We start from the raw sequence: 16,847 nt of genomic DNA, 5'->3' as shown, positions 1-16,847 counted from the left end.
CGATATTTATTCAGACATCTACTTTATTATAAAGAGTACCTAGCATCGATGACACAACAAGTCAATCCATTATTTCTGAATTTTATGTCCCCTGATGAGTTCTCCAAAAACAGAAGAGCCAAAGCAATATTGATGGCACTTTCTCTAGCCCAAAAAAATTAGACTAGCATATGACTCTTTTTGAGTTATTGGAAAAAGTTCAGATTATGATGATTTCGAAAATTTTACATAACGTTTTTGTCTTTAAAGCAAAAGATATCGAAAAAATCTTCGGCCAACAAGTTGAATGTTAATGAGAGTAAAGCTCCGAGGCTACTTTATATATAGGATGTATTAAGTTTCAGAGTGTAGTACTAGGCTAGCATTGGGATATGGAGGGGCATGGAATCTTTCAGACTTTCGAATATTTACCTTAACATATTTAATATTTATTATTTCCAAAGTCTTCACAGATATGATAATTCAAAAACCCATCATAACATCCCCTACAAAGAAGACTGGAAGAATGAATATTTCATGTTACACTCATTGATCAAGGTGCATCTCTATTATTTCTGTTTATGACTAGAATATTGTCTAAAAAATCTTTTTTCCAAAATATTAACATTATTCTATAATTTTTCACACAAAAAAGTTTTGAATGAATTCTCTTCGCCAAATTCCATTATTCCGCATATATCAGTTCTGCTTGATAATTTATATCAACAAAAATGAGACAGGACTGAAGTGAAATCATGAGATTTACAGCCTTGTTCAAATTTAAAACCATCGTCCACCTAGGTACTTAACTCTCATTCAACATAGATCTCAGAAATATATAATAAAAACATATCGAAAGCTATAGAAGGCCTTATGTAACACTTTCTATCCCTTGTCGTTCCAAAGATATTATAGCATTTTATCAATTTCGGTCGCCAGCCTCAATGAATCATCTTGTATATCCGTGTCAATGTTCACACTCGAACGTGTTCTAATCAAGGGTTGCTCTACATTACCCCAAATTTCGATCGCCTTCAACCAATATTCCAATCACGTCATCAAATATATTCAATCAAATGGCGTCTAATGATGAACACGTAATTCGAAAATGTAACAACTTCCCACTAGGCAATTACTTATCGTAAACGGCTTCCCTTTCATATTTCTGAGCCTCTTTGACAGTTATCTTTCGAAATCACGCGAAACTTCCAAGAACTGCATTAATTGGAGTTCCAGGAATGAACTGAATACGTAAAGATGAATGAAATTTGTACGTCATTCTGGAGATAGTGGAAATTGTTACATTTGCGAATCATATAAAATAGCAATATTATTTTTTCCGCCGACTTCATAATAATAGCTCTGTTTCGTACACGAAACTACCCATTAATCACCCCTTTTAATGGTATATTTCTTAATGCATAATTGTCATTGGCAACCGAACATAGAAGTTTCAGCAGCCATCCGCGCGAATATTTATCTTGTTTGCATGTCGCATTGATTTTCGGAGTAGAGGGTGAATTGAGGAAAGATGAATTGTATAGGTTGCGGAAAAATGAAGATCGTTCGAGAGTGACCAATATACTACAACTTCAGCTTCCACCATATTCCTGATGAGGTAAGGAACGATATCAATGTGATTTACAAAATGTCACATATCGAATATTTCCTCTATGAATTCTCGAATTGTTCGATCGGTAGCATAAAATATTAACATTCCAATATGAACATTCCAATAGGACAAGAAAATTTATAAAATGTCAAATTTTTCTAGGTATCAATGAAAAATTTTTTGCAATCAAGAATTCCCTATTTCAATTCCAATTGAGGTCGACGAACGTTATCAACTCGCTTATTAATTTAGCTATCAATGATCATTAATTACATTAACCTGGAAGCAAAGCGATCTCAAATCATGAATCGCTGTCATTAATAAACTAGTTGATTAAAAAACTCCTAACGGTACAAAATTATTTCATAAACCAGTAGCGTTAGTCTAACGCTAACCTTTCCTAGCAGGAAAGTCCGTTAAAATTCAATGCTCCATTAAAATTTCAATCCTCTATTATTCCCTTCAAAAATGACAGTTTTAAATTTCAATAGGGCACTAAATCTTAATGGACGTTCCTGCAACTGGACCTAAATCTACCAATTATTATAAAAAAAATTTAACCAAACAATTTATTGCCGGAATAACAATAATATTTATTCAATATGTTAATAAACTCATAGTTGCACACACATAACAAAAAAATACATTCTGTATGTCATAAAATTTTAATTTTGCAGGTGTATATTTGAAGGAATTTTTTTATCGACAAGCTACGAAATATATTTAGCAAGTTTTGTGAAACAGAATTTGATGACTACTATTACTCTATTCCTCATTCCTATATTTATTGCAATGTGTGATTGAAAATGAAGATCAAGTGTGTGGGAAGGCACAAAATTAGGATGATTTATAGTTGGGGAGCCAACGATGCTAAATCGAGATCTACTCAAGCGTCGTGGAGACCTAGTAGATTTTGAAGATTCGATGGTAGAAAGAAATAAAGGTTCTATGATGTATGCACTTTCAGCTGTGGGGAAATCAGGTTTTCGAAGATGTAAAAAAAATCGTCATTTGTACATACTCGGGCGTGACAGATTGAGACACTGTATATCATAGACATAGAGACATTGGACTGAGCAATGTCAGCATGAAATTGTCTCTTTTATAGAAAGAGAGAAAAGATCGTCGGACATTTACCTGTCCCTTTTTTGTTCACATAGAGGTGAGTGTGGATCAATCAAAATTCTAGAAAAAGACAACTGCATGCCCGATGTTCAGTTTCTCTCTGTCACTTTTTTTGACCGTATTTCATGCATAGATAGAAAGGGAAGGCACAGTCCATGTCTATATTTTTATGCTGTATATGCCCTACGTGTCTCTGATAATAAATTCATGTTATCTGACAGTTTGCGTGGTGGGGCTGACGGTACGGAAAAAATTTTTTAGCGTGTCAGATTTTTAGAGGATATGTTATTTGGACCCAAAGGAAGCAACTTTCGAAGAGACTGACAATTCGTACGTGACGAAAGGTCGCAGCGAACCTTTGAAAATGCAAAAAAAATCGGTACTTGTGCATTACACGAGAGTGTCAGATTTTGATACAGATAGTTGATCTCGGTGTTGCAGACGTATTGCCCACTAATCTGACACTTATCAGGGGGTTTCTTAATCTGACAGTTTGAAGGTGATAACAATGCATTTTTTTTCAAATATAGTCCTTCCTGTAGCTCTAATCGTTTTTGTATTCATTATGAAAGTTGTATATAATAAAATTCAATACAACTTTTGTCTAAAGCAATTTTTCACACTCTTAACCGTTTTCGAGCTAGAAAGTGATGGTACCTTAGCCATACCTGAGGAAGGCCAAGGTCAATGTAGAATCTCAGTCTAATGTACATTCATCGCTATATATCTCAAAAACATTTGAACTTAGAAACAAATGCTTCGGACGAGATTTGTAGAAAATGTTATGCTCTACAACTTTTATGATGAATGTGAAACAATTTGAAGCCCAGGAGAGAAGGTAACTCAACATTTTTTCGACCTTTATGGCCGAGTTTTATTGTTTTGGCAAGCTGAAACTGTCAGATTATATTTTTTCCGATATTCTTGAATCATTTAGTTTCAAAATAAAAAAAAAGCCACCGCGTTCGGGAATGTACACGTTACGTCTTTTTTTTACAAATTTGGCGCCCTCCCACACATTTTCGTCACGCTTAAATTGTCAGATTAAAAAAATGTATACATTTCAACATGTATGTAATTAACCATATATATCTTAATCTGACAGGCTGTTGTAGACAATTCCTCCTATATACAAGTCTAATTTTTGGTAGAGATACTCTAAAGGTCCAAGGTATCTCCCCTTATATTAATTTGACACGCTCGAGTAATCCCGAATTTCCCTCTTGGGCTCTCCAACTATTAGGATGTGACTGTGAAATCAAGGGACACTAAACATTGTTCGTGTACAGTAACAAGAGAAGTAATAAAATTTTTTTGTATGATTCATTATCTTTTCTATCATATTGCTGTGTCGTAAGTTCAGTGAGAATGATAAACCATTGTGTGAAATATGCGATTTTTTTTGACAATTTGTTTGGGGTACATATGTACAGGGTGGTCAAAATTGGTGATACCTGAACTACAACTTTTTCAACACAACGAGGTAGAGGAAAATTCATGGCACATTACGGTCTTCTTTTTTCGAGAAACTAATAATGCCATCAACTGTATCCCTCTATCTTCTTTTATATTCGAGTTATAGGCCAAAATTTAAATTTCAACTATCGTCATTATCTCCGTTTCTGTTTGTGCTAGGATGTTGACATGAAAACAGTATAAAGCCACTTTTTTGATAGCAATCCATGCTATGATTTTTTCCATCAGGTAGATTTGCCGACCTATAACAAAGAGATGTTTTTTTCTTATGAAAAGAGTAGTTTAAAATGATTTAGAAAGACTGTGCCGATGTATGATATATTTTTGAAACGGAAAAAAATGGCAGTTCTTTCTAGGTCATTTTAAACGACTGTTTCCATAAGAAAAAACAAAACTTTATATTATAGCTCACCTGTTGAAAAAATCATAGTACGCCACTGGATTGCTATCAAAAAAGTGTCTGTAAAATGTTTTCATTTCAACATCCTAGCACAAACAGAAACGGAGATAACGACGAGAGTTGAAATCGCCCAAATTTCAATTATGGCCTATAACTCGAAAACGAAAGAAGATAGAGTAATACAGTTGACGGCATTATTAGTTTCTCGAAAAAAGACGACATGAATAGCACATTCATTTTCCACTATCTCGTTGGTTAAAAAAGTTCTAGTTCAGGTATCACCAATTTTGCCCACCCTGTGCATTAGTTTTGATATTTTTAAATACCGCAGCTCACTTATCCTGACTTTTCCAATGATGATCAAAGTTTCGAAATACTTAATTGTTTTGAAATGGATGACGCAAAAAAAGCTCCTTATCCCATTTGACACAGAATTCAATGCTAAACAATTGTTATAGCAATCACTCTCATCATAAAAAGCTATTTTGTGAGATATTTTCGAAAAACGAATATTATTCATTATTCTGAAAAATTTGTCAAATTTTGAGGACCTATTAAACAGAAACTGGTAGTCCATAATATATGGAGATGATCTCATTTGATGCAGAATTTAATGCTCTACATCATTTACATGAAGCTTTTTTTTGAAATTTTCAGTCCCCCAAAAGATTCAAAATCCGCCAAATCACCTCTTAAGGAGGTAAATTTTAGCCTCCTCCTTCTCCACAACTCTGCCGAGAGGGAAAACCTAGGATATTCATATATTGGAACATATCTGAAGCTATTTCAGCAATAATACTTTGGCTGATATTTTTTCTTATTGGTTTATAGATTTCAGAGTCTACTACTAGTGGCAGTAAATAATATATCATCGCAATGTTATATATCTTATAAGTGGAAAAATTCCGTCTTCAGTTCATTCTAAAAACAAATAAATTTTTTGAAGATACCTACTGTCAAAATTATTTTTTAACATGTTAGACGAAGTTACTGTACCTACTAAACATCTTTTTTTCTATCTTAGTCAATAACTCACTACTATAAAAGAAACATCTGTATCATCATGGTAACAGGAAAGTCATTACATTTATCAAATATTACTGAAATTGGATAGCTAACAAAAGTACCTCACTGAATTACCGGAATTTTATTCAATTGATCTGGCCGATACTTGATGAAAATCCATAATTGAACTGAACACTGAATTACGTGATTTTCACTGACATGAGTTATTTGACCACGACACGTATTTCGCTATTACAGAAGCATTTTCAGGTGGGTGAAAGTAAACTTACCTGCAGATTAAATAAAAAAACCCTATGGGTGTTCTAGCTGAAAAAATAATAGGCAATGGGTATCCCAATGAAGAGAATTACCTCTATTTTGTTCAGAAGTTATTTCACATTACACTGTGATTCATAAGGGAAAAATATCAAAAGTTACACCTCTGTTCCTGTTCCTGAAAAAGTTTCGTCTTTCGATAGGTTCGTCGAGAAGTCTGTCATCTGTGATTTATAATAATTTGAACTTTGAACAAGCACACAAAAGTTCTTGAGTCCACATCAGCGCTTTCTTTCCAAAAACTTTTGAAAGTAACTTGATATTTTGTAGAAAATCTACTTATATTTGACTACTGGACAACTGGATTCTTGCCAATATGAAGTGATTCGGAGGATTCAGAAATGAAGAATGGTTACGGAGTTATAGGCATCTAAAATTGTTTTTAAATTAGAGAAATTATTATCCAATCGTATTGAAACTCAGTCACAAACTATAGTTTTAAAGGACTCCAAGACAAATTTCTTGGGAAAAACCTTTATTTCAGAACCAAGTACCTATTTGTATGCAGGGTGATTCATTATAATTCGGAAACCGTATGACCTATAGTACGAAAAGTTTGTAGTTTTCCACTAGATGGTGCAATCAATGCTCAATGCCTAACAAAATTGCAAAATGTATCCTATTTAAGGCTAGTAAGAATGAGTCATGAAATTTGAAACTACTTTTTCTATTTCACGACATTACTTCCAGTACTTTTTTTATAAAAAAAGCACTGCAACTTCCGCGAACGTGGCTCGAGATTCATAGAAATATTCAACTCATATTCTAGAAAATGGTATTAAAACAACATATTATCGAATATTTCAATTGCAAACTAGAGATTAGAGTTCGTTATGTAGCGCCATGATTGCTCTGGAGGTTAACAACTCTATTATAGTTTTCACTGTGCCTTGGTGCATGCAGATAACAGTGACTTGACGTGTGCCCACGACATATAATCATAGACATAATGCGCATGATTCAAAAATTCAGTCAGAACAATTTAAACGCTTCCACACAAAACCGCATGTTATATTTTTGAATCATGCGCATTATGACGTGGGCCCACATCACGTCAGAGTATGCCCCATTACACTTCTTATGATTTTTTTCTGGGAAATTTCATCGAATGCCAACGATAACTCTAACCTAGTGACAGAATGCCAAATAGCATTACCTACCCAGTGATCAATCGAAATTGCAAACTCATATCCTTCGCCTTTCTGAAGATATTGATTTTGAAGACTTTTTAACATCGTTAATTCATTGAATTTTTGTCCATAAAATTTTTCAACCAATCAAGTCTCCTTAGATCTATCATAAATTTTTTTATTTAGAAGAGTTAACTATTACTAAGTTCGGAAAATACTCTCCATTGCCCCTCTCTGCTCCTATCGTTCTTTTAATCGAATCTTCCCCACTAAACTCGATAAAAAGAACGATTGGAGTAGAGAAAGGTGACCAAGTGTATTGTTCGAACTTAGTATATACCGCATAGAATATCTTTCACAATTATGATAAAACTGTACCGAATAATGGAACTTTATAATTGCAGGAAAGCAGTACGAGCAGCAATATTCCTTCTTCCACTACTGGGAATAGCAAATCTCATCTTCCTCTTTTTCCATCAGTTCGACGAAGCCTGGAAGTACGCTTTATGGTCCTATACGGCACATTTCTTCGCAAGTTTCCAAGGTTTTTTTGTTGCTGTACTCTACTGCTTCCTTAATGGCGAGGTAGGTATATATAATTTCCAGATGAATTGAGAATCCCCACTTTGATTTATTCCTTCCATTAAGAAAACTCTTAAATGGAGCAGTAAAATATCATCTACCTGCTACGATCAGCGTCTTGAGATGAGTGCATTTCAAAAAACAGAGGAATATGAAGTGGAGTATTTGGATGAGCACGTTCGGGCAGGGCTTTTTCCTAATTTAGATAATTATTTCGGAGACTCTAGAAATACTTAAATTTAATATTCACCTTTTCACGATATGAATGCATCGATAATATACGGGGTGTTCCTTAGTGGGTGGACTAGTAGCTATTAGTTTACGAAGAACAGATCATAGTATTGCTCTGAAAATTTGGGTAATAGAGTTTCCACTTCTGATCAATCTGACTAAAATATTTTCTTGCGACGTTGCCGCCTATGCGAAAAAATACTACAAACTTCGTTATTTCAACTGAAACCCTATTTATTAAAAGTTTTTTCGCTTCTCTATCCCCTTCTAAGTATTTTTCTTCAATACTAAACTAAAAAAACTACTACTTCACAAAAACATGGATCCAATATATTAGGCATAGAAAAGACATTTTGGGAAGCTGTAAAAAAAAACTTGGTTTGTGATAATATTATCACAAACCAAGTGTTCCAAAATTCTTCGACTAATCGCGGCATACGGGATAGCGCTTGAATACTACTCGATAATACTCAGAAGCGACTACCAGTATTTAATTAGGGTCCATCAATTCTGAACGTTTTTTCATTTGAGACGAAACGGTGTTGCTCTGAGGAGGTTATATGAGACCGAAATCATGGTCAGCATCTGCTTTTCTTCATCCATTTAGTTGTCCTGACGATGGCAAATTGGCTAGTTCAATTCATATCGTAACACTTGTTGATATTCGTATCGGCGGGTGGTATGCTTCTGAATTAATTCTTATTATTTTTAATACATTTTGTGCAAACATTCAAATAAGCGAAGAGGAGAACATATGAATTAAAAATTGAAGCATTTAATTAGTCTTGAAATAACCTTTTTTCAGGTTCAAAATGCAGTGAAGAGCTACTTACGAGTATCCTTAAAAAGCGACTACACTCCATGCAGAAACGTAACAGTTGTATCAACTGCTCCAGATGTACAGGAACAGAGGTGGGCATAATAAATAATGTATAATCTTTCCATCCCATTAATATTTGTATGTTTTAATTGGGGGTGAGAAACAAGAATAACAACATTTTATATCTTCTTGATATAATGATGCCTCCAAGGATATAGCTTTAGTTTAGAATATGAGCAATACATAATAAATATTTATCTACGATCGTTGGATGATGTTATCAATCATTTCCCTCATAAATCTCTTGTGATTAATATAAAAAGCTAATGATCTTCTTTTTTATGGATCATTCGTGTTGCCAAAGTGTTTAAGCTATTGTTCATATTTTCCTCCCTTTGATGTATTCTTATACGAGACGGGAGGCACTTTTAGCTGTAGCTTGAAAAGTAGAAAGTATCCTCCGAAAGGTTTGAAACCAAGCTTTTAAATGAAAATTAATATTTTTCAGTAATTCATGACTTTTATGGTATACACTAAAATTTAAAATTCATTATATTTTTCAAAAACATCAAGAAAACCATGGCTCAATTACTATATTTGTTTCAGTACAAATTTCTGAAAAACGATATGAAGAAACGAAACATGGAGCAACGTGGAGGAAACATCGAAGATATTTTGATTATGTAGAGTCTAATTTATCAACATATCGAATTGTAATGTGCTAGGATATATGTCTTATTTATTCAAACATAATAAAGAAATATGTAGTTTTTCATTTTGATATTTCCCTACCTATTAATCCTTTCAGTGCCAAAATGGGGGGGGGGGGCAAAAACGTCAGAGCCAGAGAGCATTATTCGTCGACGAATGCTCTCAATTGTTACCAAAGATTATAGATATAATCTTTGATTGTTACCATTGTACCATAGACAAACTACATTGTACCAAAAACGATATAACGATAAGAAGCATGCTTCGCCGAAGGTTATTTACATTGGAAACAGGTCCTAAAACTCCCAAGGCCCAATTCACGCAGAAAGGACTTCTAGCATAGACAAGGCTTCGGCTTCCTCATGCTCATGGCACAGACGTGGCGGAAGCGAAGCCTGTGCAATGCACACACAGAGCAGTGGCGAAAAAAAACGTGAGAAACCTGTTGGTTTTGTGAAATACAACATGGCTTTGAGAAGAGACCTGAAACACTATTTCAAAGGAAGCTCCGAAACACAAATTGAATCAGTGACGATTGTCGCAGGGACAAATCGACAAAGAATTGAAATCTCCTCGGCATATTAATCACCCAGAAATAACATTGTGGAAGAAGAGATCAATAACATACTTGATGGATAGAAACCAAAAATTCTTGTTGGAGATTTGAACTGCAAATCTTCAGAATGAAACAGTAGGACTGAAAACAGAAATGAAAGCAACTCAAAGAATTCGCTGTAAAACAGGATGCTATCATGATTGGACCAGAATCACCACCATATCTCCCACATGAGAGAGGATTGCCCATTGGGTAGACATTGCAATAATGAAAAATATCACACAAGAATTCTCGATTGAGACTATAGAGGATGTTAACTGTGACCACAACCTTAACGAACTGTGAAACTGACAACTGAGTAGGAGAAGGGCCGAGCAGAGAATTCACACAAACAAGAGTACCTACTCCAATTGGGCTAAATATAGTCATTTGATAGTTTTGATACAAACGGAGATAGAAGATACCAACGATCAACATATCTGAAGATCTTGAGCGCGCTGTTGAACAGTTGGCGCGGAAAATACTACAAAGTAACTATACCAGTTCCTAAACATTCACATGGCAATACACCAAGAGAAATAAAAAATTGCATAAGGGAAAATCGAAGGCTGAGAAAAATATACAGGAAAAATTAAAACGAGATAAACAAGAGAAATCTGAACCATCATGCATAGCCAAATTCTGTAAATGCCCTATGGAACTGAGAACAAACAGATGTAACAAAATAAATCGGGAACTATAAATACTATGGATCGTTCTGCATAGAAAATGCAAAAGTCTCTTAGAAAAGAAAGCATATAAATACGGGGTTAAGAAATACAAGAATATGGTCAAAGCTGAAGTATTGGCGGATACAATAGAGAGAGAATCGAGGTTGAATTATATAGAATTGAAGACGTCCATGAAGATCTGCAAGAACAGGTAGAAGAATAACTGAAGAAGAAATGAATACACCACCTGACTTGGTAGAAATCCAAAATACTCCAGGTTGAGACAAGATAACGAACGTCATGCTGAAGATAATGCCAAGAAAAGCATGGTTAACGGAATCATGAGAACAGAACACTACCCCAGGAGATGGAAAACTGCCAAAGTCATTGTGTTCAACAAAACTGGAAAAAAAGAGAAAATTCTCACAAAACTACTAACCGATAAGCTTACTCTCTATTGGCAGAATAATTGAAAGTGTAACAGCCAAGAGGCTTACAGTAGAAACTGAAAACCTAAATCTCTAATTTATTTCAAAATAAACAAAAGCAACACGTCTAGTATTTCTAGACGTCCCAGACCATTAGATAGAGTATGACATGAAGAATTGTTATACAAAATGATATGTGCAAGATATTCGATGAAATTATGCAAATTATTTTGGAAGTATTTGAGAGACAGAAGCTTTTACGTGAAAGTATACGATGAATGCTTATGCTCATCCATACGATATCTGGAAGAAGGAGTACCTCAGAACCCTTATTTTACAACATTCATATCCATGACGTTCCAAAAATCCAAGAAACACGTTTGCATTATACGAAGATGACAGTCCGGCATCGCAATATAGAAGTTATACAACAGAGATTACAAGAATCTGCTGATGAAATGAACGACTGGTGTATCAAGTGGAAAATTAAACTTAACGGGCAAAAGAGTCAAGTAATAATATTGCAAAAGAGAAGGCTGTGGGTTATACTATCAACTTAGAAATTGATGGAGAAGAATTGGAATGGAAAAACGGAGTAAAGTATCTAGAGGGATCAAACTAGACAAAGGACTTACTTGGAGGAGCCACATAAAACAAAAGCGATTGACAAAACCAACGCAGCAAATGAACCGGCTTTACCCACTAATCGGTAGAAAGAGTCATTAATTCATATGCCAAAAAAGAAAAAAATTTAAAATAAACCGGCCGCCAGGCCTTAGCTGACCTATGGATCAGTTAAGTGGGTATTCGCGATGAGAAGCTATGTCAAGATTGTCAAGAGAATCCAAACAACAGAAAATAAGCTGCTACGTCACGGAATTTATGTTGACGAAAGCCGAGAACACATTTGAAATTACGAAAGAACATCCGAATATACCTAGAACTCTGATAACTCAGGAGACTAGTAAATCACCACCCAGAGGAAGAATGAAAATTTACAGAAACAGACCCAGAGACCAATCAAGAAGTGATTGAAATAAGGAAATAAACTTATTGAAACGATAAATAAGAAGCAGGTTTAGGTTTTAGTGGTTCAGGAGATCAGGAGATTATAAGTAACCCCACACTTGTTCCCCAGTATGGGGTTCGTCTTGGCCATTATCGAATCGCCCTTAGAAATATCTGATTCACTGTCGAAGATTTCCCCCTACTATATCAAAAAAATAAAATGGCTTTTTCAAGCAGTGACGAAGATGATATGTTGCATTTGGTGTATTTTTGGCTAATGTGAATTAAAAAGAGGAACTACAAAGTTTCGCGCCTCTGCTTTGTTTAGCGTCCGTTTTGTGTGAATAGGACCTTAGGCCCCATTGACATAATTGAGAAATATGTATGTAGTTTTTCATTTCGATATTTCCCTAACTCCTAATCCTTTCAGTGTTAAGATGAGGGCGACTGAAAAACGTCAGAGACATGATGAATGCTCTCAATTAATCGTTGTGCTATCAAAGAGTAGCAAAGAGTTGCTACTCTTTGGTTACGATTGTACAAAAAACGATATTACGTTAAAAAGCATGCTTCGCCGTTGGACTCATTACGGAACACATGAAGACATGAAGACAGCTAATAGAGAGTCAGATCAGAAAGCTCGATCCACGTTATAAAGGACCGTTTTTAGTTAAGAATGTGCTTACATACGTTCGGTTTGGTATGGGGGTTATATTTCTCTGCGACCTTAAGATCTATGATTGTATGAATACAATAATACATACGACCGTTACGTGGTTGGTAAGCTGCTCTATGAACGAATGAAATTATTCGCAAAGATTACATTGAACTTTCATCATTGAACTTTCTTGAAATCAATGGAAGATTATAGAAACCTGACCTAACTCTAAGCATAATTTTATATTGGAAATTTTGCAGGGTATTTGTTGATATAAAATAGGCATATATTTGAAATTGTAAAAAAAGGTTCATGTTTGAAAAACAAATATTTCGAAACTTATTCCTATTTGAAGAAGAAAATGAAATCATTTTTTGACATTCGAAAGAATATTTCTCTAAAGATCTCAAAGAGCAACTCTTCCAGTAATAAATCTCGAAATTTCCCTCTCACATCTCCCAAAAAATCATCTTGGATCTGAATATGTTATACATATTTTAAAAGAGCACCTCGTCTTGTGATAAATGTCGAAATTTCAACGAGCTTGGTACAAAACCGTTCGGTGTCTTGACGTTTTTTTAACTGACCTCATCTTCTTGCAAATTTTTCGAAGGTCAGCTTTCGACATGCGTATAGATTCCAGAAAAATTATCCTGGATATAAATGTGATGGATATTCCGAAAGAGCAGCTCTTTTAGTAATAAATTTCGGAATTTCATCGAGCTCGACGCAACTGTTCCGTCTTGACGTTTCTGACCACAGATTACAGAGTTTCTGACCCAAAAGGATGGGAATTTTTTGAAGGTCAGCTTTCGACACGCGTCTTCCAGAAAAATCAACATAGATCTGAATGTGATACCCAAGGAGATATAGGATCCTATATCTCCTTGGTGATACCTCTTAGATTTATTGATCTGAGTGATACCTACATATTTTAAAAGAGCATCTCATCTTGTGATAAATCTTGAAATTTCATCGAACTCGATGCAACCAGAGACAAAGAGTTTGTCTCTGGTGCAACCGTTCGGTCTTGACGATTTTTTAACTGAACATATTTTTGCGAATTTATCCAAAGTCAACTTTCGACACGCGTTTATCCTAGAAAAATCATCATAGATCTAAATATGACGGATATTCCGAAAGCGCAACTATTCTAGTAAAATCTCTTCGAGCAACCATTTTTTGGCATTTTTTCGAAGGTGAACTTTCGCCACGCGTATCTCCCAGAAATCATCGTAGATCTAAAGGTGATGGATCTTCCATCGTAGATGACACATTTCAAAAGAACAACTCCTCTGCTCTTCTCTTATGATAGTTTTATTTGCTATCATTGAGTATATTAACTCTTCGGGTTACTCAAAGCCATAACCCCCCTAGAGTTCTATAGAACAAGGCTCAAAGCTACTGTATGCTATGCATTTCGACAAGTAAACTTGCCATCTTCAAGCATGTGTATACGCAATAGTTGTAGCAGTGAGTATTAAACTCAATGGTTGTTGGTACCTTTCAAGGAGATCATACTATAATATATAATACTGTAATGAATTATAGTATAATCTCCTTGTGGACCTTGTAGGTTCCTATCATAGACTAAACTCATAGGGGTTATGTCTATGGTTCCTATACACAGCAGTCTATAGAGAGAATTATCTATATGGTGGATGCGCTCTTACGAGATGCAAAGAAATATCCTTACAGTATAAAGTGGAACATAATCAACATATTGATTAAGCATTCAAGTATTGATTGTAATGTATTATCAATTAAAAATGATTGTAAATTCAAATTAGAGGGATAAACAAAAAACTTCGTATTCAAGTAGTTTCCTTCCAGCAGTATGAAGGACGAATTGGACTTTGATTTCACTTCAAAATATGATGATGGATATGCATCATAAAGTACTTGCCAAAGATATTACATATCTTTGGTGCCAGAGACATTTTCGGGTTGAAATTTTGAGATTATTAATAAAAAATTTTCCCATGCCGCTCAACAGACATTTTCATCTCGATTTCTTTGCATGGTGTGCTTTTATTTTGAATAGATAGTTCTATTCCTAGATTTTCATTCACAGATTTTTTTTTCAAATGAAATGAAAGTTAACATTGTGAACATAGCCTTGCCTAAATCCATAGAAATATTAAGAGTTTCTGTGCTGGCAAATTTCATCGATCAATCACATGATTAACCGAGATTAATTTCGATCATATGACAGTTGGGTGTATTTGGGTCGAAAGAGTTAGAAAGATTGTGTTCTATCTAACTACCAATACTTCCAAAGATGAAGGGTTGTCTTTTCAATATCGATGCTGGATATCTAGAGGGTTTATGTAGGGGTTTCAAATGTGGAATCCTCAAACAATCTGATTATTTAAATTTGGTACAATGTGAAACACTTGAAGGTAAATTGTTTCTGTTAAGACGATTTTCCAAACTTTGGCTTTATATACACCTGTTTCAGACTTGAAATTGCATCTTCAAGGGACTGATTATGGTACCTTTTTGGCGAATGAACCCAGCCCTTTGGCAGTCTCAACAATTGACAACAAACTTCGAGAGAAACTTGTCATTGAATTTCAACATATGAGGAATCAAGCTGTGGAGCCCCTTTCCACTTTTTTGGATTTCATAACATACAGTTACATGATTGATAATATCATTCTCCTTATTACTGGTACCCTCCATCAGAGGCCAATTAGTGAATTGATCCCCAAATGCCATCCCTTAGGAAGTTTTGAACAGATGGAAGCTATACATGTTGCTTCAACTCCTGCTGAACTTTACAATGCTGTTCTTGTTGATACCCCTTTGGCCCCATTCTTTGTTGATTGTATTAGTGAGCAGGATTTGGACGAAATGAATATTGAAATTATTCGTAATACTTTATACAAAGCTTATCTAGAAGCTTTCTATCAATTCTGCCAAGATATAGGTGGTACAACTGCTGACTGTATGTGTGAGATTTTGGCTGTGAGTATTTTCCTATTCTCAAAATTTTCAAACTATTTGATATGACAATTTGATTTAGTTCACTTGAATCAAATAGTTAAGAGTATTTGTTTATGTTTATGAAATGCATAACAATTCCAGTTTTTGTAAATTTTTTCAGTTTGAAGCTGATCGTCGGGCTATCATAATAACAATTAATTCTTTTGGCACTGAATTGAGCAAAGATGATCGTGCAAAGTTGTACCCCCGTTGTGGGAAGTTGAATCCTGATGGTTTGGGTGCTTTAGCAAGGGCTGAGGACTATGATCAAGTAAAAGCAGTCGCTGAGTATTATGCTGAGTATTCCAAACTATTTGAAGGCTCAGGAAACAACCCAGGGGATAAAACTTTGGAGGATAAATTTTTCGAACATGAGGTAATGTGACTTAGAAACACTATTGAAGCTATTGGTTATTCTTCACACAATTATTTTTATAGGTACGTCTGAATGTGAATGTTTTCATGCAACAGTTCCATTTTGGGGTTTTCTACTCTTACCTCAAACTCAAAGAACAAGAATGCCGCAACATTGTTTGGATAGCAGAATGTGTAGCTCAAAAACACAGAGCTAAGATTGATAATTACATTCCAATATTTTAAGAGATATGTAAGTGTAAATAGAAAGTTGGTTTTCAAAAGTTGTAAACAAATAGAAAATACTTTTTTCGTTTTAAAGACAGTCTAGACAGTAGCACCAACTTTTCTTTTATCTAGGATTGGTTATGAACCCAATCTTTCTCTTCTACAATTGAAAAGAGCAAAATTATTTGAAGTTGAGTCAATGTTCATTGACTAAATTCCTAACAGAGCAAAGATTTTTCATCCAGTTATGATCTCTGTATGTGAATTTTCAATGGAATACGTTGATTACACCTTCTTGAGCATATAACTTTCAAAATAGCTCTTTTTCAAACTAATTTGTATATACTTTTCATTGGATGGAATCATTACTCCTGTTATAGATATTGATATTATAATATTTTAACCTGAATCAATGAGGAAGATTTTATGTTAATTGTCTTTATATATATGATATACGAATCTACATGTTCATATTTTTTTTATCTATCCTTATCGCTTTCTCATGTTCAA

At 34.6% G+C, this 16,847-nt stretch overlaps 2 protein-coding genes across 3 annotated transcripts in view; both read left to right on the top strand.

Moving 5' to 3' along the window:
• LOC123312238 (PDF receptor) overlaps nucleotides 1–9,471 on the top strand; it is a 95,183-nt gene extending 85,712 nt beyond the window's left edge. For both annotated transcript variants that reach the window (XM_044896564.1, XM_044896565.1), the window contains exons 11-13: nucleotides 7,468–7,648; nucleotides 8,682–8,788; nucleotides 9,303–9,471. In XM_044896564.1, the coding sequence (XP_044752499.1) occupies nucleotides 7,468–7,648; nucleotides 8,682–8,788; nucleotides 9,303–9,315 (301 nt within the window). In that variant the 3' untranslated portion in view covers nucleotides 9,316–9,471. The remainder of the gene's footprint in view (nucleotides 1–7,467; nucleotides 7,649–8,681; nucleotides 8,789–9,302) is intronic.
• A 5,477-nt stretch (nucleotides 9,472–14,948) lies between these two features.
• Nucleotides 14,949–16,800, top strand: LOC123311974 (V-type proton ATPase subunit d). The gene is made up of 4 exons (XM_044896117.1): nucleotides 14,949–15,169; nucleotides 15,229–15,737; nucleotides 15,877–16,131; nucleotides 16,194–16,800. The coding sequence occupies exons 1-4, from the start codon at nucleotides 15,049–15,051 to the stop codon at nucleotides 16,353–16,355; spliced, it is 1,047 nt and encodes a 348-aa protein (XP_044752052.1). The 5' UTR covers nucleotides 14,949–15,048; the 3' UTR covers nucleotides 16,356–16,800.
• Nucleotides 16,801–16,847: the final 47 nt, after the last annotated feature.

This window comes from Coccinella septempunctata, chromosome 4 (genome assembly GCF_907165205.1).
Source record: "Coccinella septempunctata chromosome 4, icCocSept1.1, whole genome shotgun sequence".
In the NCBI taxonomy this organism is placed as follows: Eukaryota; Metazoa; Arthropoda; class Insecta; order Coleoptera; family Coccinellidae; genus Coccinella; species Coccinella septempunctata.
This window is presented reverse-complemented; position numbering and strand designations above follow the sequence as displayed.

Excerpts from the sequence above, each read along its gene's own strand:
- LOC123311974 (XM_044896117.1), top strand. The coding sequence starts at position 15,049 with ATGAAGGGTTGTCTTTTCAATATCGATGCTGGATATCTAGAGGGTTTA. Across the intron at positions 15,738-15,876 it reads GTATGTGTGAGATTTTGGCT|TTTGAAGCTGATCGTCGGGC; the intron begins GTGAGTATTTTC and ends AAATTTTTTCAG. Across the intron at positions 16,132-16,193 it reads ATAAATTTTTCGAACATGAG|GTACGTCTGAATGTGAATGT; the intron begins GTAATGTGACTT and ends TTATTTTTATAG.